Here is a 22,302-nt window from a genome sequence, read left to right as displayed (position 1 = left end):
TATTGAATGATATCTGACAATAGTAGTAGGAAGGTTGACACATTAAAAATAGTTCAGATTCAACTAATGCTACATAAGTGGCATTCATTAGACGATTTTGCTAATGGTGGTATGGACCTACAGTCATATTCCCTCCCCCTACCTTTGTTTTGATTTACTTTTATATTTACTAACCAGTTCCATTTATTTCCAAAATCACAGTAAGTGTAGTTTGGGTTTTAAAAATCTTTCAGATAGGCCTTTTTGTGTTCCTTTATTCTAAAGGAATATGGCACTATGCTAGGTGCTTTCTAGGTATTATAAAGATCCTTTTCCTCTCAGATATTCCCTCTTGTGGTCTGGTGGGAAAGATAAAGATAAGCGCTATAAAAGTAATTAACTTACGGTAATACAAGGCAGAAAGTGATTAGTGCTGTAGCTTTGGCTTATGTCCTCTGTCTCCTGACATTTTAGCTCTTGTTAATATCCATGTTAGATGTTGTAAAACTTAACTCAGATAAGTGGCTTTGCTTCTTAGTAACACTCAAAGTGTAGTTGGTTTTTCTCATGGCATTTATATTACCTAAAATGTTACTGAAATGTGAACTTAGAGTTGCCTTAATTTGTACCAGTATATTTAGTCCTTTTCTGATTTTTACAATGTTTTGAAATAATTTTGCTTGGTTTTTATAGCAAAGCCATGTATAATGCCAGGTTAAAAAAATGTAACCATGAAATTAAATTTATTCCAATAAAGCAAACCTGGTTTGACATTTAAGTATCAATAAATGAAATTTACAACCTTAACAGACAAAAGATAAAAGCACATGATCTCAGCCCAGCCAGTGTGGCTCAGTGGTTGAGCATGGACCTATGAACCAGGAGGTCACGGATCGATTCTCGGTCAGGGCACATGCCCAGTTTGTGGGCTCAATCCCCAGTAGGGAGCATGCAGGCAGCAATCAGTGATTCTCTCTCATCGTTGATGTTTCTGCCTCCCTCTCCCTTCTCTGAAACCAATAAAAAAATACATATATTTTTAAAAAGCACACGATCTCAAAGATGTCAAAATTATGTTTGCTAGAATTCAGTATCCATTCATGATGATGACCAAAATTAGCAAACTAGAAAAAAAAAAAAAAGGAAAGTCTTAGATAAAGAGTGGAATTTGAGCTGTGTTATTAGGTGTGACTGACGTTAGGTGCAAAGTGAGGACTATTTAGATGAAGATAAGAGCTATATAAAGTAATTAAATTATGGTAATACAAGGCAGAAAGTGATTAGTGCTGTAGTACATCTTGTGTGAAGTAAGTGAGTAGTTTTGCATATAAATTATATTAAGCCAGATAATTGTTAGATTGCTGATTCTTAAGGAGGAAACTGAGACCAGCCAACAGCTAGGATAATTGTTTAGAGCCCAGGCTTCTATTCTATTGATCAGCAGCAATGATCAATAGAATGCTTGTGAGCCTTCTCTCAGTTGGCCTTGAGATCTGTGAGGGATGGTGCTGTTGTTTTATTTCACTCTTTGTCTTTGCCTGCTTGGATAATGGTTTTGGAGCCCTTCGAGCCTTTAAAGTATTTTGTCTTGGAATCTTTTAACTCTTGACAGGGTCTTGGGTTTGGGGGGAAGACCTGGTATTTGCTCCCCTTTTTCTCCCCCATCCTTCTTACTGCATCTGAGCAATAAATAGCAGTATTTCTGGAAATGCTCTTGGTTGGCTAATGTAATTGAGTAGAAGAGCAGTCTCCAGAGACAGATTTCCCCCCTTTACATGATGGCCTTGAAAATGGTACTTTAATTTGGGAATGTGCAAGTTCCTGTGAAAAGTAACCATATGCGGTGCAGAGCAGATGACAGGCGAGTCCCTTCAAGGACACGAGGCTGCCTAACCCGGATTTGCTCCTTTCCCCCTTTGGATGCTGTGAAATTCTTCTCCTCCTGGCAGGTTGCAAGGAGACATTGTAACGGTGGCTGATTCTTGGACTTGCCACTTCTTTTCTTCTGGCTAGTCTAGGTCTAGAGCAGCGATTTTCAACCAGTGTGAAAATTCTTAAAACATGCTATACGGGACTACTCAGTCAGGGACACTGACCTCTTTTCTGTTAGATTGTCAAATAAAAAAATGACGTCAAACAAAAATTAAAAAAAAAAAATGACGGCAGCCAGCACAACAATAGCTGTCCCGTTTGAATGATTAGGAATTCCTTTTTACTTACGTTTTTGTCAGATTGGCAAGAAAATATATTTTTTGGGGTGCCACAGAACTTTAGTAATTAGTTTTATGTGTGCCATGAGATGAAAGGGTTGAACATCGCTGGCCTAGAGCACTGGATGCCCGTGGGCGGCAGAGAGGATATGCCTTCTGCTGTGCTCTGGCACGGGCGGGTTGATTTTCTCTCTTGATTCTCAGATTCCACATTGTCTTCCTGTGGTTGGACCTAAGGAATATTTGGAAATCTTGTTCTTGAATGTTTCAAGTTGTCTTCTCTGTAATAGAAGTTCAGGGAGGATTGGAACTGCTGCCTGCCCTCTCTACCTATGCAGAGATAAGCCTGCATTCCCTAGTTGTTACTTGTTTATTGTTTGTTTTTTATTTAACCATTTGGGCATTAATCAAGCTCCTCGTTATTTGACTTTTTAAACCTTTGAACTCCCTTTTATTTCTGTTGGTTTAAGTGGGGCCAGGTGCTGAAATGGTGCTCAGCAGCATTTCTCAACGGGTGGCCCACAGCTCTCCTTGCTACTTGTTAGAAATACAGAACTGAGGAAATCACACCAGCTCTCTCCTGAGTCAGAATAACTGGTGTGAGCCTGGCAGGCTGCATGTTTACACGCTCCCAGGTGATCCGTAGGCACACGACAACCTGACAACCACTGGCAGGGGCTGATTGCCTCCTGGCAGCAAGAGAGTGAGTACAGTGTCGGCGCACCGGCCAGGAGCCTCAGCCTCTGGGAGAGCTGCGATCAGATCCTTGCTCTGCCATTACTTGTCGCCTGACACAAGGCCTGTCGCTTAGCCTTTAAGCCTCACTCCCCTTGTAGAAGGGGATCACTCAGGGAGGATTGCTGTCTGATTAAGCCTACTTTGAAAGGGTTGTTATTGTAGGAGAGGAAAGTTTTCCTCGCCTCATAGAGTCCCTGTCTGGGTCTGAAAACTAAACTGACAAAGATGACTAAGAGGAAAACATACATATGTATTTCATATACATTTTCTGTGATATAGGAACCTCCATTAGGAAATGGAGACTGAAGAAACAGACCTGAGTATTTTATGCCAGGTCTGACAAAGTGTAGGCAGTCCTGTAGAAATAAGATAGGTTCAAGAGTATAAGGGGAATGTAGTAAACGGGGAAACTTAACAAGGCCTGTCGGTTTGGATTCTTCATGGTGTCCCTTAATCTTTGGAAATAAGACTGGTCCTTTGCTGTAGGTATAGGGAGGGCACCTCTCACAAGAGGGTTATTATATGACGTATTGCAGGGGAGAAGGTAGGAGGAAGGTCACAATGACCTTCTGCTTCTGTCATTTTCTAAAACTCCTTCAGCTTGGACCCTACCTAACAATAGCAATTATTATTATAATACCTTAAATTCCAGTGTTTTCACATGTTTTATTAGATCCTTAAACATGGGATCAGCAAGATCAAATTGCTTTGTCAGGAAAATCTAGAAATGTGAGGGTCTTATAAAGGCAGTGAAACGCACTTCAGGGGTCTGGTATCTGGCATAATCGTGGAGTTGAAAGTTCAACCCCCTTCCATTCTCAGACCCATGGAATCTTTAAAAAATACATTTTTATTGATTCAGAGAGGGAGGGAGAAGGAGAGAGAGATAGGCACATCATTGATGAGAGAGAATCATTGATCTGCTGCCTCCTGCATGTCCCACACTGGGGATTGAGCCTGCAACTCGGGCAAGTGCCCTGATTGGGAATCGAACAATGACCTCCTGGTTCATAGGCCAATGCTCAACTACTGAGCTACACTGGCCGGGCACACCCGTGAAATTTTATAAGCACATTTTAATGTTTATTTAATTTGATGTCAGTTTTTATTATTTACCATTTCTTCTTTGCTCTCTGGAGGTATGATTGAATTGTATTGAATTGTTATGAATTTGTGACATACCTAGACCTCGTTCTTTAATAGACCCTCTTAACCTTTAAGAGGTTTATTTGTTGGGAGAATGAAATAGAGTTAATCTGGAAATAAACAATTCCTTTGAAAATGTTTGGATATATGAATCTTCTTTGTATGGTCCTTTAAGTATAGAGGTGCTAGGTATCTTCCATTTGGCCAAGGTGGTTATGATTTTGAACCTTTTCCCAGCTGCTGCTGATAACGTTCTAAGTTACCCACCTACCTTTTGTGGATTCTGTCTCCTGGCTGCCAAGGGAATTGAAAGGTCCTTGATTGTAAATATTCACAGGGCATGTAGTAATGTTCCTATTTTTAAGTCTATAATTCAAATGGAAATCACAGCCTTTGTTTATTAAAATGGCATGTATGGTAGGGCAACTGGGACTGCCCATTATTTACTGTTTGAAATTTTCTCCATTTAATCTGATCACGTCTGCTCTTATTTTAATTCAACACTCAGTTTTAAGATCTTCATAGATTACGTGCAGCTACTTTAATATGTTACAGTTCAAGCTCTTTTAAAAACAAAAATCAAACTTGTTTTTGACCCTGGTTATTTGAGAGAACGTTTGTAGATAAATTATTCCCTCTGCCTCATGGAAGCATACATCTATGTACAAACTTTTTTTTTTTTTGAGGAAAAAAGGAATATAATTCATTTTTTATGAGGAAAAGAATGGCCAGTTACACCCGGCCGGTGTGGTTCAGTGGATGAGCATTGACCTATGAACCAGGAATTCAAGGTCAATTCCTGGTCAGGGCACATGCTTGGGTTACGGGCTTGATCCTCAGTAGGGGGCGTGCAGGAGGTAGCAGATCAATGATTCTCTCTCATCATTGATGTTTCTAGCTCTCTCTCCCTCCCCCTTCCTCTCTGAAATCAATAGATGGCCAGTTTCTGTTGCAGAGGAGTATTTTAAAATTTAAAAAGTTGCCCAAAGTTTGGGGTTTTCTATCCCTAAACATTTTTTGTTTATTCAATGTTATATAATAACAAACATTTTCTTTTCAACCTTGATGTTATACCACATTTGCTTCAGATCCTCTTCTTTCAAAGAGATAAAACAGTACAGTTCGAGTTGAAAGCCCCTGTGTACTCATCCTTAACCTGTTTTTTTTAGCTTTCCTTTTCTTCCTTCCACTGCCCATGGTACATCATTAACCATTACCGTTCATTCTATATTCCAACATGGTTGTCTTCTTGCTGCTTATTTAGCTCCTTGACTGTTTTTAGTCTGTATTTAAATGGACTTTTACTATATCATTCTACAACTTGTTTTTTTCTATTTTTTTTCAGATGTGTTTATTTGTTGTGTTGCTCTAATTCAGCTTAACTGCTCTGTGGTATTCTACTCTGTGACTTTACTGTAAACAGTGTTAACATGAACACTGCTAGACTTTTCTGCACATGTGAGACTTTTTGGGGGTATAAGTCTACCTGTAAGTAGAATTTCTTAATTCGAGGCATGCAGATCTTAACTTTCACAAATGATGCAAGTAGCTCCATGGCAAGATGCCACAGTAGTTGAATCATTTTGTAATCTCATCAGTGGTTAAAGGGCACTCCCATTATTCTACATTCTCACCTTAAAAATGTTTGCAAATATAATGGATATTGTGGTGTATCTCAATGTGCCTTGCCCTAATTGTTAATGAAGTTATACCTTTTTGTCTTATGCAATGTCCAGTCGGAGTTCTTTTGTGACATGCCAGTTCATACCTTTTACCAATTCTTCTATTGCGGCGGTTCTCAACCTGTGGGTCGCGACCCCTTTGGCGGGGTCGCCTAAGACCATCGGAAAACACATATATAATTACATATTGTTTTTTGTGATTAATCACTATGCTTTAATTATGTTCAATTTGTAACAATGAAAATACATCCTGCATATCAGATATTTACATTACGATTCATAACAGTAGCAAAATTATAGTTATGAAGTAGCAACGAAAATAATTTTATTTTGGGGGGGTCACCACAACATGAGGAACTGTATTAAAGGGTCGAAGCATTAGGAAGGTTGAGAACCACTGTTCTATTGGATTGTTTCTCTTTTTTCTAGTTCTTCCTTTCTTTACTGAGTAAATTGAAGTAATCAGAAGAGAACTTCAGCGACTCACTCCTACATCTACACACCTAACAGTATCTGCATCCACGCACCTAAATATGAACGATTGGTACTCCTATGTAGGCCAGTTCTCTCCTTGCTTTAGCACTTTTCTGCCCTACTTTATCACTTATTTGCTCTTTCCTGGACCATTGCCTGTTATTTCTCCATCTAAAATAAAAAACAAAAGCACCTTCTCTTCAACCTGTTTCCTTTGCCAGCTGCCCCATAATCCCTTCGTACTCCTTTGTGGCACAACTTCCAAAAGTGTTGCATGTACTTGCTTTCTGCAGTTCTTCTCTTCTCATTCCTACTTTTAATTCTAATTAAGCTTTTGCCCCTGCTGCTCCACCAGAATTATTCTTGTCAAGTTACCCGCACTTAGCTTAATCCAACATGCAAATCTTAGTGCTCATCTTATTTGCCTTGCTGCATTTGACATAGTAATTCATTCCCTCCTGAATTCTCTTCCTTTCCTTGGCTTCTAGGACATAACACACTCTGGTCATTTCGTCCTACTCAGCTCACTGTTGCTCTTTCTCAGTCTCCTTTTGCAGATTTCTTACCTTATTCTTTACCTCTTAATGTTATCATGCCCCAGGACTCAATCTCTTAGCTTTTAAAATACCACCTATATGCTAACAACTCCCAAATGAACGGTATATCACCAGTTCAGGCCTTTCTTCAAAACCCAATGGTTGCATATCCAATGCCTGCCCAACATCTTCACTTGGAAGGTTAGAATGTCCGTTATTGCACTGCTGATCTTACTCCACTTTCTCTGGTCTACTCTGCCTGTGGTCATTCCCATCTCATTTGATGCCGCCACCCCCCACCCCGCCCTTTCCATTTGCTCAGAACAAACACTCTTGACTCCTCCCTTTCTCTCACACGTTACATTCTGTCTGTCTATGTTTGAAATATATCCAGGTTCTGATATCTTATTTCCCTCACTGCTACCTCATTTCCTTCCCAGATTATTGTCATAATCTCATAATTGGTCTCCCTTTGCTCTACCCTTTCTTTGCTACAATGTCAATTCTCTCGCAGTGGCCAGTGTAGTCTTTCAGATGTTAAGTCAGACCTGTGATTTGTCTTCTTCAGCTGTCCCTCTGTAGCCCCAGTGGTGTCTTTGCTGGTCCCTGAACTCACCAGGCAAGCTCCCAACTCAAAGGCCTTTGCATTGGTTGTTCTCTCTGCCTTTTTCCAGATGATTACATCTCATACCTCCGTTGAGTAATGTGATCAGGGTAAGCGTCACCAAGCTGATTACAACCGTGGCCCTGCACCCATTCCCTCTCATTCTGCTCTGCCATTTCTTCATGCATTTCGCTTACCAGCTACTAAGAGTCTGCATTTTAACCTGTCACTTTATTCATGATGTGTTTTTTCAGTAAAGAATTTTTTACATTTTAGTGGAGCCACATTTATCCATCTCCTTTTTTCATAGTAGTTTGTGTTTATTCAGCCTTGCTTAAGGGACCTCGCAGTATCCCAAGGTCATTAGATTATTTGTATACAGTTCTTTTGGATACTGCATGGGCTAGAAAAAAATTAGGCCTGAATGGGGGTTGAGAGTAAGGCCTTGATTGGAGGTTCCTTCCATTCCCTCCAAACGAGCATTGACCATTGTTCTCATTTAGGAAACCAGCCAAAAATCATCTTCCTATAAAAATGCGTAGCCTGTCTTTAGATTCTGGATATGGGCATTTGGCCTCCAAACCCTGAGAGCTACGGAAGACTGAAGTTATCGCTAACACGAGTCATTACAGGGCCTACAGACAGTGTCATTTCTCAGAATGTACAGTGATTACAGCACAGACTGGTTTGTGTGTTGTCCGTCCACCAGATAAAGCAAACATTCTTTTCTATTTTTATTTTTTAAAAATATTCTCATGTAAATTAGAATCTAAACTAGACATTTCTTTTTAGCAGGCAAGATTTAGCTAAGTCCTGTGGTGTTTTTTTTTTCTAGAATGCATTCTCTACTTCAGTTGCCTCTTAGAGATTTTAAATGCTTTTATTTGGAGGAATTGCTTTTATTTTATAGTTTCTTAGGGACTTCTAATATCTCTCTTGTAAGGTGTTTGCAGATGCCAATAGCCGCTAGCTCTGAAGGGTTAGAGTAATGAGATCATTCTGTTTTCACTTGTGATGTCTTGTTTTCAGTTTGTGCTATTAGCTCTTTCCTAGCTTCACGGGAGGCATGTGATTGGACTCCAGTGTTGCTCTGTCTTTCATTGGGATGCTTGTTGGTGTACTATTTGTTTTCTTGCATTCTTTTGAGGGTATTTTGGCTTGGCCCAGTCCTGTGGAGTGTCTTAAGGGAAGGATTCTTGTTCAGACAGGCATTTTCACACATTTCATGTACCTCATCCCACAATCTGCATTTGGATTCTTGTTAGGACTGCATTTCTTACCTTTCATGTACTGCTGGTGTTTCAGAATAAGTAGGATAAGGTTTCAGATACTCAGATTCTGTGGCAGTCAAGGCTACATAAAGTAAATGTCGATATTTTGTTGGATTTATTTTTTAAAAATATTCACTTAGGCTAGTGTAATCATACAACTACTCTCTGTAAATAAATTGTCCTCTATCGCTTGGTGAATAGGAGTACATTGGCACTTCTTTATTTCTGAGGGCTGATTCTGATAACCTTTGATTTTGTGTTTATTAAAAATCCCATTCATTACTGGTGCCTAACATCTTCTGTCTAGCAAGCATTCTTACTATAGCATAGAGTGTCATCCTAAGCTCTGTTTTATGGTTTATGTATCATACTTAGCTCCTCAGTAGTGACCCATGTTTATAAAAATACCCGTAATCCTATACATCTGTGCTTGTGTCACACAACACTCCCTCTAGCCAGACAACTCTCATCTGTCCCATGGTCCTTATTAATTTCTGTAAGAAAACCCACGTGTTATATTAGTAAAGATTTTCATATTTAGGGTCATACCTTACTTATTAGACAATGACTATGATACCCAAGGACCTTGGTCAGTGTTTGGCTATTCCAGTTGTTTCTGGGTAGAGTATGTGGGCTTACACACATCATTTGGGAGAAGGACTAGAGACAGCTTCATTTTGAAGGCATGCTAACTTCCTAAAGGGGCATTGAAATGCTGCTGCTGCCGTTTTGTTATTGTTGTTGTTTTTTAAACCAGAAATAGGAGACAATTGGATGATGATACCCATGAATTGAAATGTTTAAATGATATATCTTGGACTCCGAGGAATAGTTCGGATCTTGGGGGAAACATTTATTTTGATTCCTTTGATCTCAATATTTTTATTAGGACTAGTTTTTATAGGGTATTAGAATGAGAAAGATGAATTGTTTGGGAATCGTTGGCTATTTAAGAAAACAATTTAAATACTTTATGAATATAGAATGGGTTGTACAGAGATAATCTTGTTTTGTTAGATGGCAAAGGCGCGGCTGGGTGGACTCACCATACAGCATGGGGGAAAGCAGCAGCCTGCATCTAGGTTAGGAATTAGTACTTGATTTTCTCCTTTCTGTGTTTTGTGAAATTTTTTCAATTATTACCTGTGTCCTTGGGGTTCACAAATTTGTACAGCTATTTATGAGTATACTAGAGGCCTGTGCAAAGATTCATGCACCAGTGGGGTTCCTTGGCCTGGCTTGCAGAGATCTGGCTGAAACCGGCTCTCCAACATCCCCCAAGGGGTTCTGGATTGCGAGGGGGTGATTCTCAGGTGATGCACCCCCAGAATCAGGCTCCCTCCTCTCTGGTTCCAGGTGCGTCACCCGAGAACCGCAGCTGCCAAGTCACTGCAGCTCGGCAGCTCCTGTGTTGAGCGTCGTCCCCTGGTGGTCAGTGTGTGTCATAGCTACTGGTTGGAGTGTCTGTCCCCTGGTGGTCACTGCACGTCATAGCTACTGGTATAGTAGTTGGACGGTCACTTAGGCTTTTATATAGATAGATACTATGAGGGAGGTAGTGTACTTGGCTCTGGGGTCACAGGGAATAGCAGAAATGGATAGGGCCTCTGTTTTCATGGAATTTAGGAGCCTAGTGGGGGAGAGCCAATACAGTAATTACACCAACTGACCTAGTCAACATCTTTCTACTTCTCAACACATGCTCTAACCGTTCTCACTCTTATTTTTTTTTTTAAGTATAAACTACATTCAAAGTTTCTTTTATTTTTTTAAAAATATATTTTATTGATTTTTTTACAGAGAGGAAGGGAGAGAGAGAGAGAGAGAGAGAGAGAGAGAGAGAGAGAGTTAGAAACATTGATGAGAGAGAAACATCAACCAGCTGCCTCCTGCACATCTCCCACTGGGGATGTGCCCACAACCCAGGTACATGCCCTTGACCGGAATCGAACCCGGGACCCTTCAGTCCGCAGACTGACGCTCTATCCACTGAGCCAAACCGGTTTCGGCTCTCTTATTTTTAAAGGCAAATTCCTATTGATTTCAAATGCCTATCGTCATGACTCAAAATATTGGATTCTTCCTCTTTTATTCCCTCTATCTATTTTGTAGTTAATTTCTGTTTATTCATTTCCTAAAAAATGGTTCTCATATCTCTTAAACTCCTATCCATTTCCAGTTCTTTCATCTTTGTTTAGACCAGTGGTTCTCAACCTTCTGGCCCTTTAAATATAGTTCCTCATGTTGTGACCCAACCATAAAATTATTTTCATTGCTACTTCGTAAACTGTAATGTTGCTACTGTTACGAATTGTAATGTAAATATCTGATATACAGGATGGTCTTAGGCAACTCCTGTGAAAGGTTCGTTCAACCGCCAAAGGGGTCGTGACCCATAGGTTGAGAATTGCTGGTTTAACTCTCTTTCATATTCTGATAGTTACATTGTGTAGAGCTGTTACCTATTTTTGGAGAAGTCTGGGGCCTGTGAGATGAAGTAATAGCATATTTAGATTTTTGTGTATATGTTGGAATACTAGCTATTTATTTTTGCCTCTTTTCCTTTTTTTTGTATTGTTTTTTGTTTGCTTGTTTTTTTAATCCTCACCTGAGGTTTGTTTTTCTTTTTCTTTCTTCTTCTTCTTTTTTTTTTTTTTAAGAGAGTGAGAGAGAGTGGGGTCCTCACCAGGGATTAAGCCTACAACCAATGTACGTGCCCTTGACCAGAAATGAACCTGAGACCCTTCAGTCCACTGGCTGACACTCTACCTACTGAGCTGAACTGGCTAGGGCTGTTCTGTTTTTGTTTTTAATTTGAATTTTCTTCCTAGTTTTTTCCTATTCTGCAAACTCACATGAAATCCCACCTTGTCCATGAAACCTTTCCAGATTACTTCTTTCCACTGACCTGAATTTTTGTAGCACTTAGTCCCTAGTTTATCTATACTAATAAAAGGGTAATATGCTAATTAGACCAGACGTCTTCTGGACAAAGCCGCAGCAGCAGCTGCAGTAGCTGGCAGTGGCAGCAACAGTGGCGTGATGGGGGTGGTGCCTTCCCCTGATTGGCCAGTCGCCTCCCACAGAGGGAGGCCAGACTGTGGTTTAGGCCCGCTTTTCACGGGGAGTGGGCCTAAGCTGTCAGTAGGACATCCCCTGAGGGCTCCCGAACTGTGAGAGGGGGCAGGCTGGCCTAGGGGACTCCCCTGCCCCCCCAGTGCATGAATTTTCATGCACCGGGCTTCTAGTATCATATAATTGAGCACTTATTAAAAACTGATTTTTGTTGCTATTTCATATCTGTAGGCTTTCTTCTATTATTCTCTTAGGTTACAAGAATTTTGAGTCCATGATTATAACTACAGAGTGTGTTGTACGGGACTAATAATTGGTAGATGCTTAGTAAAGGCTTGTGGAATCGTAGAAGTTGATTTATAATGTATCTATAAATATTTGAAGGGTCCTAACACTTACTGAGCTTCTTCTATATCATAGTTTATGGTGGTATTTCCCTGTTGATTGAACTATTAGGTTGTTTCTAGCTTGAGTAATTAGGAACATTCCATTGCTTGCTTTTCAGCTTATTGCATGAAAAAGGTAATCTTATTCCCTTTAAAGCATTTCAAACAAAGTAACCATTTGCTATGTATCTAGCAATTATTTAATATTTGTGATACTAAGAAGTAGGGAGCATATTTCACTGCATCCTAGTATCTTGTGCCATTGGCCATGTTCATTTGTGTTTTGGGTTATTTTGTGTGTGTTCTTTTCATTCCTGATGTGCTGTTTTATTTTGCTTTTAGGATAAGAACAAGAAACTACGTCCTTTGTATGACATTCCCTACATGTTTGAAGCCCGGGAATTTCTTCGAAAGAAGCTTATTGGGAAGAAGGTAAGTGATGACAAACGTATTTGCCAGTGGTTGGGGATTATTTTAAGCTGGGCCCTTGTGATGGAAACTCAGAGACCAGCAGATGACACTTCTCCATCAAGTCTAGCGGAATTGCTCTGATATGTAGAGGGGCATGCCTTTGTATCAGGAAGTGGTATCCCTTGGGAGAAGTTTAAAATTGGGGCCCTGACCAAAGTGTGATTGCCAAAAGTCTCACGACACGTTCTTTCCAGGGTTCAGGCTCAATTCCAGTGTAATAATTGCATATTGCCCTGAGCTCCATCACTTGGCTCTGTTCTCTCCAGCCACCTCCTCTGAAAGCTGGTGCTGTGGATTTGTGGTGAGGGAAGGCTAGCCCTGTTTCCTGCCTCCCCTACTTCGCAGGGATAGGCTGGCTGTCTGGGAGAAGCGGGGCTCTGCTGGAATAGGAGCGTGCATCTGTGAGCAGGGAGTGAGCACGTGGTGTCCTGTGGAGCCTTTTGGGGAGCACATGGACTTTCTAGTCTAGCGCAGCGCTCAGAGGCCTGAAGAGTGCATTTCCTTGTGTTCTTAGAGCATAATATTCTAGGACCAGCTGCAGAACTTGCCATTCTGGGGAGCTAGTAATGAGCTTCTGAGTTCCCCTTATTTTTCCTGACCTTCCCACCCTAAGTGTCTTGTGCAGTTAGTTTTTTGTGCCCTGTATAAACACAGGAAATGAATGGGATTGTCCCTTTGATGATGGAGGGAAATCTGTTCAGGGAAGGACTATGATGGTCTTTTTCTTACCTGGATTCATTGGGGATTCTTGCAGACTAGGTCATGTTTTGGGCGAGTTTTTATTGTATCTTCAGAAAGGTTAGGTCATTTTCACTATATGAATGGCCTTAACACATTGAAGCCATATTAACATTTTTTACCTAAAATGTAGATTTTTTAAACTGTTGGTTTAAAGTAGTGTATAATAAATGTACTTTTATTATATTTTATTATATACCATAGTCACTAGAATGATAATTTTTTGCAAGGGATTTTGAAGTTGGGCATAAGGTGACATTGCTAATTTTGAGAAAGCAAGCTGGATTCACTAAAATGAGTATTAAACCTTCTCAGGTTCCTGCAGAGCATAGGCTCATTTGTCATCGTATAAGCCTTGACAGAATGCTGTATTCATTCATGAAGTGTGGTGCGAAGGATGGCTTTAAGCCTCTTTCAATTTCTAGGTCTCCTGTTATCTGATCTAATGTCCAACATCTCTATTTCACCAAGTTGATATCATATCACTTATTTACTGGCTCATAAACAATAGCATAGAGACAAGTAAGGAATTCCTTCACACGTGTGGATTTTATTGAAATTCATCCCAAATCACATTGAAAGGAGTGGCAGCGCATATCATATTTGATTCATGAGCAGCCCGTTGTGTGGCATGTGTTATGGCATCCACCTGGTTTCTTTGAAGATTGCCCTTCCTCATTCGCTTTCATCGCTGGGAACACAAATCACAGTTTATTGCAGCAGCTGCTGAAAGGTCCTACAAGTGGCTCAGGGCTTGGCTCTCAAACACCCATGTGACAGGCCTTTGTAAAGTCCTCTGTCTCAGGATAAGGGGACTGACCTCAAGTGTCAGATATGGTGGCAGTTCTTAAGCAATTAGGTTCTTTTCTTGGTGAGAGAAGCCTCGTTTACTGGTTCCTCTGCATCATAGCTGATGGCTTTCTATTTGTGCTGAGCTCGTTTTGTCCCACACAGTGACAGTGTATCAATGATAAATGCTATGTGCCTGTGTGGGGAGGAGGATGCCGCTCAGCTCTGCTGGGCTGGAACATTCCTGATGTGGACTGCTTTTCCTGACTCACCACCTGAAACCACTTGCCTGTCTTCTGGGGCCATCAGATGTGACAGTGAACACCCATGTGCTCTTGAGTCTGGGAGCAGTCAGGGCAGTCGCTGCCTCAGGGGGGTGGCTAGCACATCACCACACATTTCTGCCAATTCCCTTCAGATCGGTGCAGCTGTTGAGCATGGCACATGGTGATTAAGAGGCACCGAGAGGGAGCATGTGTGCCTATGTGCCCATGTGCACCAAAGCTGATTAGGGCAACCTGTCACAGCTTAAGCAAGAGAATGGAGGTAAAATCACCTTCCCCGTCCAGACATTATTTGGCCATCCTAGAGAGTCTATAATATGACAATTTTGAATAATTTCTAGAATGCAGAGGAATAAGATTGAAGGTAAACTGCCGAGGTGCTTTGTTAAGTTCAATGGCCTCCATTTCAGTTATGGAAATTCACTTCGATTCACTTCTAAGATTTAATTCTGGCTAAATGCCTTAATTAAAGTTACTAGGCACCTCCCTGAGCCTTGGTTTTATCACTTGTGAATTGGGAATATTAGTTGCCTTTCCTCTCTCATGGGGTTGTTATGAGAATCTAGGATGATGCTAGTCCTTCCAGATGCCAGTAAGATAATGTTGTTTTGTTTTAAGAATGCTACTTTTGCTTTTGTATAGAATCCAGCATAGCTTTACTTTTTCGGTTATGATTTTTTTTTACTGGCTCTGGGTTCATGATATGTAAGTCAGCGTGCAATTAATTTGACCATCAATCCATTATACAGATTTGTAAGGTACTTGGTTAGATGTGTCTTCAGGGTTCCAGCTTCCACAAAATGAGTATCCACTCATGCTAGAGTGTGTGAGTGTGCATGTTTTCTCTGGTTTGAGGGAGAGGTAGGATACAAGTGTATGCTAGAAGGGTTTCAGAAGCTGCAGGAATTGCTCTAGTGCTGGTAGACGCCCTCCCCATCCCATGTTTACCATCTGCTTGCTTTCACTAGAATCTTGACTGAGGAATATGCATAGTCTTCACTGTCTGGGTTCTTCATGGCCCTAGAAAAGTAGAGAAATGGAATCCATGGTAATTTCAACATGTCTTTTAGTTTTCTAGAATGTGTTCCCAGGTATTTAAGAGGGTGAGATTGATACCTCCCTAAAAGAACCAGGGCTCTAGTTCTATTCTTATAGCACAACAGTTTCTCTGTGTACATGTGTTTTTCTTAATGCTTAGACAAGTCAGCCTGTGGAATCTATAATAATAAAAGCGTAATATGCAAATCAACTGAACAGCGGAACGACCGTCCAGACGACCTTCTGGACGACTACGCTATGACACCCACTGGCGCCAGGCCAGCCAAGGCCGGTTTGATGTGATTGGTCAGGGGCCCGGCCATCGCCCCATGATTGCCCTACAGAGGGAGGCCCAGGCTACTGGTTGGTGGGGTGATTGAGCAATCAGGGGGCTCCACAATCACCCCCCAAAGAGGAGGCCCAGGCCACCAACCAGTGGGCTATGACGTGTGGGTGGAGCCTCCCTTTGTGAGGGTGATCCATCACGGAGCCCAGGCCAGGTGGGCAGGGCCTACCTCTTTGGGGTGATCGATCACAGGGCTCCTGGACTGTGAGGGCACAGGCCAGCTGAAGACACCCCCCGCCCCCCTGCATGAATTTTGTGCACCAGGCCTCTAGTAAGGTAATAATAACTGCACCTTCATTGGGAATTTTCCCTGCCTGTTTCCGAGAATCTCTAAAGTAGAATATCAGTATTTCTAATCTGTGTAATATAGCCTTTACAAATGACATAATTGCAGTTATCACCACGGGAACCACTGTGTTCAGAGTTGGAGCTTGTTTAGACAATTAAAGGGTCAGAAATGCTGGAAGAGATGGAATTGCATAAAGCTAGAGTGCATTGAAGCACCTGCCCTAGTATTAGATGCTCAGTCCAGGATCTCCTGTCTCCAGTAACCTCTGTCCCCAAATACATGTCTATTCCTTACTTGTTTTTGCCACTGGTTCTATTGAATAAGCAAAATTTGAGGATGAGGCTTATTTGTAAACAGATGACATTGTATGGTTTTCATGCCATTGAAAATTTGTGAACTAGACTGACTCTTTTTTAGGCACTTAAAAATTGAGTATATTTCCTGATAAATGCAGACATTTGGGAAGTAATGAGGCTGACAATAACTTAGACAATTATTTCAAACTAGACGCCCAGTGCACAGGTAGGGTCCCTAGGTATGGCAGGTGATCAAGGCCAATCTGTGGGGCGATCAGGGGGTCCCCACTGTCACCCTCCTTGGCCGGCCTGGCGCTGCCTGCTCGCCAGCCCTGCCCCCTGCTGTTGCCGCTGGTTGCTTCCCTCTACGGGGCAGTTGTGGGCCCCCACTGCCACCTGCCTTGGCTGGCCTGGGGGCTGGGGGCAGTTCCTGTGTTGAGCGTCTGCTCCCTGGTGGCATCATAGTGACTGATCGGTCCACCGTTCGGTTGATTTGCATATTAGGCTTTTATTATATAGGATTCATGTTGCTTTAGATTGTTCTCTTTTCAAAACCTGTCTTTCCTGAGGTCCATACTTATGGGGGCATGGAGTTCTTTGGGGATGGATGGGAATGATCTAGAGCAGTGATGGCGAACCTGTGACACGCGTGTCAGAGGTGACACGCGAACTCACTTTTTTGGTTGATTTTTCTTTGTTAAATGGCATTTAAATATATAAAATAAATATCAAAAATATAAATCTTTGTTTTACTATGATTACAAATATCAAAAAATTTCTATATGTGACACGGCACCAGAGTTAAGTTAGGGTTTTTCAAAATGCTGACACGCCGAGCTCAAAAGGTTTGTCATCACTGATCTAGGGAGATCAGACTTATAATAAATCCAGCGTGTTCAAAACTCAACTCATGATATCCTGTCAGAAAATCTGGTCTCCTCCATGTTCTGGGAGTCACACCACTATCGGTTGCTGTGGGAGACATCTTTGACACCCTCTCGTCCCATATGTCTCCTAGTCCAGACTCTCACCAACTCCTGCTGGGTGTATGCATGAATGTTTCCTCCTCTTTTCATTGCACTGCCCCGGCCTTGTCTTATAACTGCTCTCACCTGGACTTCTGTAGTCTTTTTACCGGTTTTTCCACAGCCTTTCTTTCCCAGTCTAGTCCCTTCTGCACCTGCAGCTAAAGGGAGCCTCACAAATGACAATTACATTATGTTCCTTCTTTGCCAAAGACTATTGGTTTCGCATTGCTTCCTGTGGTGGACAAAATTTGGCATAATCTGGTTCCAGGACAATCTCTAGCCACAGGGTGGAAAAGCCTCAGAGTGCTAAAAACTTCTCTCTTGCTCGTTTTATTAGAAAATCCTGAAAAAGAGGTTGAGTTCGGCCTGCTTCTCGGATATAACCTCCTACCCCTTTTCTCACCCACCTCCTAGCTACCTTTCTGGCCTTCGGTAGGTTTCTGAAGTGCATTATGCTCCCTGCCACCTCAGGGCTTTTGCACTTGCCGTTTCTTTTGTTGGGAATGCCCTGTTTTCCTCGAGTTTCCTCTGCTATTTATCTCATGATTATACTTCAAGGTAAATGAGAGAAGCTCCCTGAGCAACCGCCCTTCCAACATACTAATCTGTACATCATTTTTCAAGTCTTAATGTATTTGAAAAATTATGTGTTAATATCTATCTCTCGTTAGATTTATTATATTGTGCAGACTAGGGCCCACATCTGTTTTGCTCACCAGTAAAGGGCCCAATACATACAGTGTATGGTGTAGAGTAGGTGCTCAATAAATTTCTACTAAATTAATTAACTTTAGGGAATAAGGGAGACACTGGACTGAAGACTGTGGATCCAGATAAGAATACTTAAAGGGCCCTGGCCTTCGTGGCTCAGTTGGTTGGGTGTCGTCCAGTGCACTGAAGGGTTGCTGGTTCAAGTCCCAGTCAGGGCCCATGCCAGGATGTGGGCTCGATCCCCAGTGGGGTGTGTACAGGAGGCAGCCTATCAACATTTTGCTCTCACATCGATGTTTTTCTTTCCCTCATCCTTCTTCTCTCTCTGGAAATTACAAAAAGAAAAAAAATACATAAAGAGAGATAGGGCCCACTAGATTTGCCAAAGGATTAGCCTTGTGTGCAACAAGTAGGTTGAGATTGCCTCTTCATTTCAGAACTCCCAAGTCAATTTGGAAATGACTAATGTTGGCAATCCAACTCTACTGTGAATAGTCTTGTTTCTTGGGATAGAATATCCTGAGTGTTGAAGTCCAACTATAGAGGATGTGGCTCATTTGTAATTTGGTGAATACCTTTGTATGATCTTTATGCCATTCCAGTTTGTACTGTGAACTAGACAGATTTCTTAAGGCAATTTGTATAATGCTCATTCCAGCTTAAAGGGGCCAGGGCTGTCATTTATTGAATTTTTTTAGAATAAACTCTGAATATTTTTGTCTTTATTTAATTTCCACCTCCACTCTGCAAGATGTGTATATCATTCCTATTTTTGCAGGTAAAGAATTGGAAGCTCATAGAAATAAAGTATTTTACCCAGGTGTCTATGCTGTAATTGCTATGCTAAATTAGAGGCCATCTAGAAAGGCCTGCTTCCCATTGTGTGTGCTGAATCATGTGCCCATAGCAAGGGTCACAATCCTTTTTGGAATAATGTCAGCTCTTGTATAGAACACACAACTCCATGCTACAAAAAAATTCATTCTCTTCAGCTGCATTATCCTACTGGACAGATATATCAGCAGGTGGTTATGACACCATAGATCAGCCCTCTGAATGCTTTCAGCCCACTAGACATTATCTCATTAGTCTTTGAGATGTCCCGGTGAAGTGACATTTCATCAAATTGTTCTTCAGAGAAAGCAGTGTCAGATTACATGTTCTAGTTACAAACATGAGGTCATAGGTAACATTGCAAACCCAATGTTGAAGCTTGCTTTCCTTTTCTCTTCAATCTCTTGGCATAGGTGAGACTTCTGGGAAGAAGGGAAGGACAGGCCCCCCTTTTTTACCTTGGCCCAGAGCCAAGGAGAGATTGAGGCGCAATCTCAACGCTCCTTCCCATGTGCAGGGACAGCTCCCTGAAGAGCTCTGCTCCTGAGAGGTCATTAAGCGGTTTTTAAAAAAAAATATTTTACTGATTTTTTTACAGAGAGGAAGGGAGAGGGATAGAGAGTCAGAAACACCGATGAGAGAGAAACATCGATCAGCTGCCCCCTGCACACCTCCTACTGGGGATGTGCCTGCAACCAAGGTACATGCCCTTGACCGGAATCGAACCTGGGACCCTTGAGTCTGCAGGTTGACGCTCTATCCACTGAGCCAAATCGGTCAGGGCTCTTTAAGCGTTTTTGAGGGGGACTCCTTCACTCTTTTTCTGGCTATTTAACAGGGTTGTCCTTTTCCTTGAAAAATACTTGCAAATTCTTTCTTTTGCCGTGTGTTACTGAATCAGCTGTGTTAAGTGCGAAACAGTCGGGGATTTTTGTTCTTAATTACCTCTGATGTACTTTAGTTTTGGTTTTTACAAACCTTTCCTTTGTCATCTCCACATTTTTTACTTCGTATTAATTGGATTCATTCACGCTGTGGAAAAGTTCTTAACATTAATGATTAGCACAGGCCCTAAGGTTATGAATGCATTGTGATTTAAATTGACAGGTTGCTTGTCCTTGCCTTCTTAGCTGTTACCGTCAGCATGGCTGTAAATATTTTGAATAAATGACTGAAGATGTTCACCAAATTGTGAGATGTTTTGAAGGACTTACAATTTCTGACCATGCTGTTTTCTAGTAAGACTTCTCCCCCTTCGACACGATGGGAATGTGTCAGTATGCTTGGAGACCAAGGGTCATTTTAGATATCCTTTACCCTTTGTGTTTGGGAATGATCCTTGACTTACTAGCTCCCTTGTTTGGTGAATAATTGACAGAATTTATTATAGAACTGCAAGTTTCTGGAAACTGCTATTCTCAGCAAGGTAGCTTTCCGCCTGCTGCCACCTAAATGTTAGTTCTTGTTTTTTTAATTTGCGGATTGTGAAAAGTGCCTCTGTACTTTAGGGACTACCGGGTGTTGAGCTGAGCACATAGCTCTTGGGTGAAGTGTGGTATTTGTATGATGTATATTGTAATATCCTCTCTAGAAAGCCTCTCTAAGTTAAATGAAGAAACTAGAACATTCATCTGCATTCCTGGAAATTTCTTCTGTATGCTCACCTGTGGGAAATGATTTATGAGTTACCAGAATCCTTGAGATTCTCAAATCTTGGTAATACTCTCATATTACTTTGCTTATGAACGGCTTTCTTCCCTGGACTCCCAAGTTGCTCATTGTTTTCTGATGAAGGTTCTTGCGTATATGACATGCTTAGTGGTCAACTTGTCTTCAGCCACCCACTCATGATCTTTTCAGCTGGGGTTGTGCAATGTTGTCCTTGGGGCTGGAACTTTCCATGCTTACTCTCTGCAAACTGGGATTTTATTTTAGGGGGAGATTTGTGCTGAATCAGCTCAGCTGTGTTTGGGTATAGGGAGAGGACAGGCTTTTTCCCCACTTTAAAAATAACCCGCATGTGCCAAAAATCCTATAAAATGTGCTGAATTGCAACTCTTGTAACTTCCTATACCTCCTGGTTTACAGAGAATAGATTCTTTTCAGCTTGGGCTCAATAATCGTGTATAGAATATTTTGTGTTGTAGAAGAGTGTAAATGAGACTGTGTACAGATGTGCTCAATTACGAAGGAAACTGCTCTTGTCTTACATTTTTTCCCCCTCCACTGGTTTTTATCTTCTAATAAGGGTGTAGACAGGGATGTTATATATAACTTTTCTAGTAAGAAAATGCACATTATTCAGAAGTAGAGAGTCTGATTTTTAAGCACCAAATTTTCAGGGTTTCTTCCTGTGCCAACTCTGTTTTTAGAGTTAATCTAATACCTCCAGTGCTTGAGTATTTCTTTCCTGAGGGAATGAATAATTTGCGTGTGTACAAGAGGGTAGTATGCCTAAGTGTCTGTTGGGTCTAAGGTGGAAGTTCCGTCAGTTCTTTGCCACTGGGTGACAGAAGTGGTGTTTTAGGGCCACATCTTCATAATTGGGGTCATGTAGTTACGAGCTCAGAAAATATGAGCTCCTTGTTTTAATGTGTTTAAAATCTCAGTGAAGCTTTTTGTTCTTATTTGAATCAAGTTTTTTATTAATGCCAGGAGTTGCCTTCTTGCATTGACTTTGCTGATTACCTTTTCTCTGGCAAATTTTTAGGTATCCCTTGAATGCTGCAATTCTATCCCATGAGGATTTCTGGCTTGGACAATCTTTGCTGGAGTTTTCATGGTCATGAGCATAGTGTTCCCTAAGAATTTATGTCCGCTGGGACATCAGAATGTGGCCTCATTTGGAAATAGGGTCTTCACAGTTGTGATTAGTTAAGTTAAAATGAGATCATGCTGTATTAGAATGGGCTCTAAACATAAAGATTTGGTGCCTTCATCAAAAAAGGATAGGACACGGACATACATAGAAAAAGGCTACGGGAAGTTGAAGATGGATTTTAAAGTGATGCAGCTGTAAGCCAAGGATTGCCAGAAGCTACAAGAAGTGAGGAAGAGGCAAGGATGGACTCTTTCCTAGAGCATCCTGAGGGAATATGGCCCTGTTGACACCTAGATTTCAAACTTGAGAATAAATTTCTGTTGTTTTAAGCCAACCAGTGTATAGTACTTTGTTACAGCAACCTAGGAAAGTAGGTTGGCATTTTCCTCTATCTGGTCACTGACTCTATGCTGGAGTCCCGTTTCTGAGTTTGTACCTTGAAGGATGGGTGAGAGGGCCTCCATCGCTTCTACTTTGATGATGGGCAGCATTTTGAAATATGGCACACCCTGGAAGAAATGATTTCTGGCAGTAGTTTTTGCCATGTTCATCCCAT

General features: G+C 41.4%; 1 protein-coding gene across 1 annotated transcript in view; it reads left to right on the top strand.

Moving 5' to 3' along the window:
- Window positions 1-22,302, top strand: part of SND1 (staphylococcal nuclease and tudor domain containing 1) — a 439,366-nt gene that overhangs the window by 141,302 nt on the left and 275,762 nt on the right. The window contains exon 11 of the mRNA XM_006090488.3: window positions 12,444-12,533. Within this exon, the coding sequence (XP_006090550.1) occupies window positions 12,444-12,533 (90 nt within the window). The remainder of the gene's footprint in view (window positions 1-12,443; window positions 12,534-22,302) is intronic.

This window comes from Myotis lucifugus, unplaced genomic scaffold, assembly GCF_000147115.1.
Source record: "Myotis lucifugus unplaced genomic scaffold, Myoluc2.0 scaffold_73, whole genome shotgun sequence".
NCBI classification, from domain to species: Eukaryota; Metazoa; Chordata; class Mammalia; order Chiroptera; family Vespertilionidae; genus Myotis; species Myotis lucifugus.
Note: the sequence above shows the minus strand (reverse complement) of the source record. Positions and strands in the feature narration are given on the sequence as shown.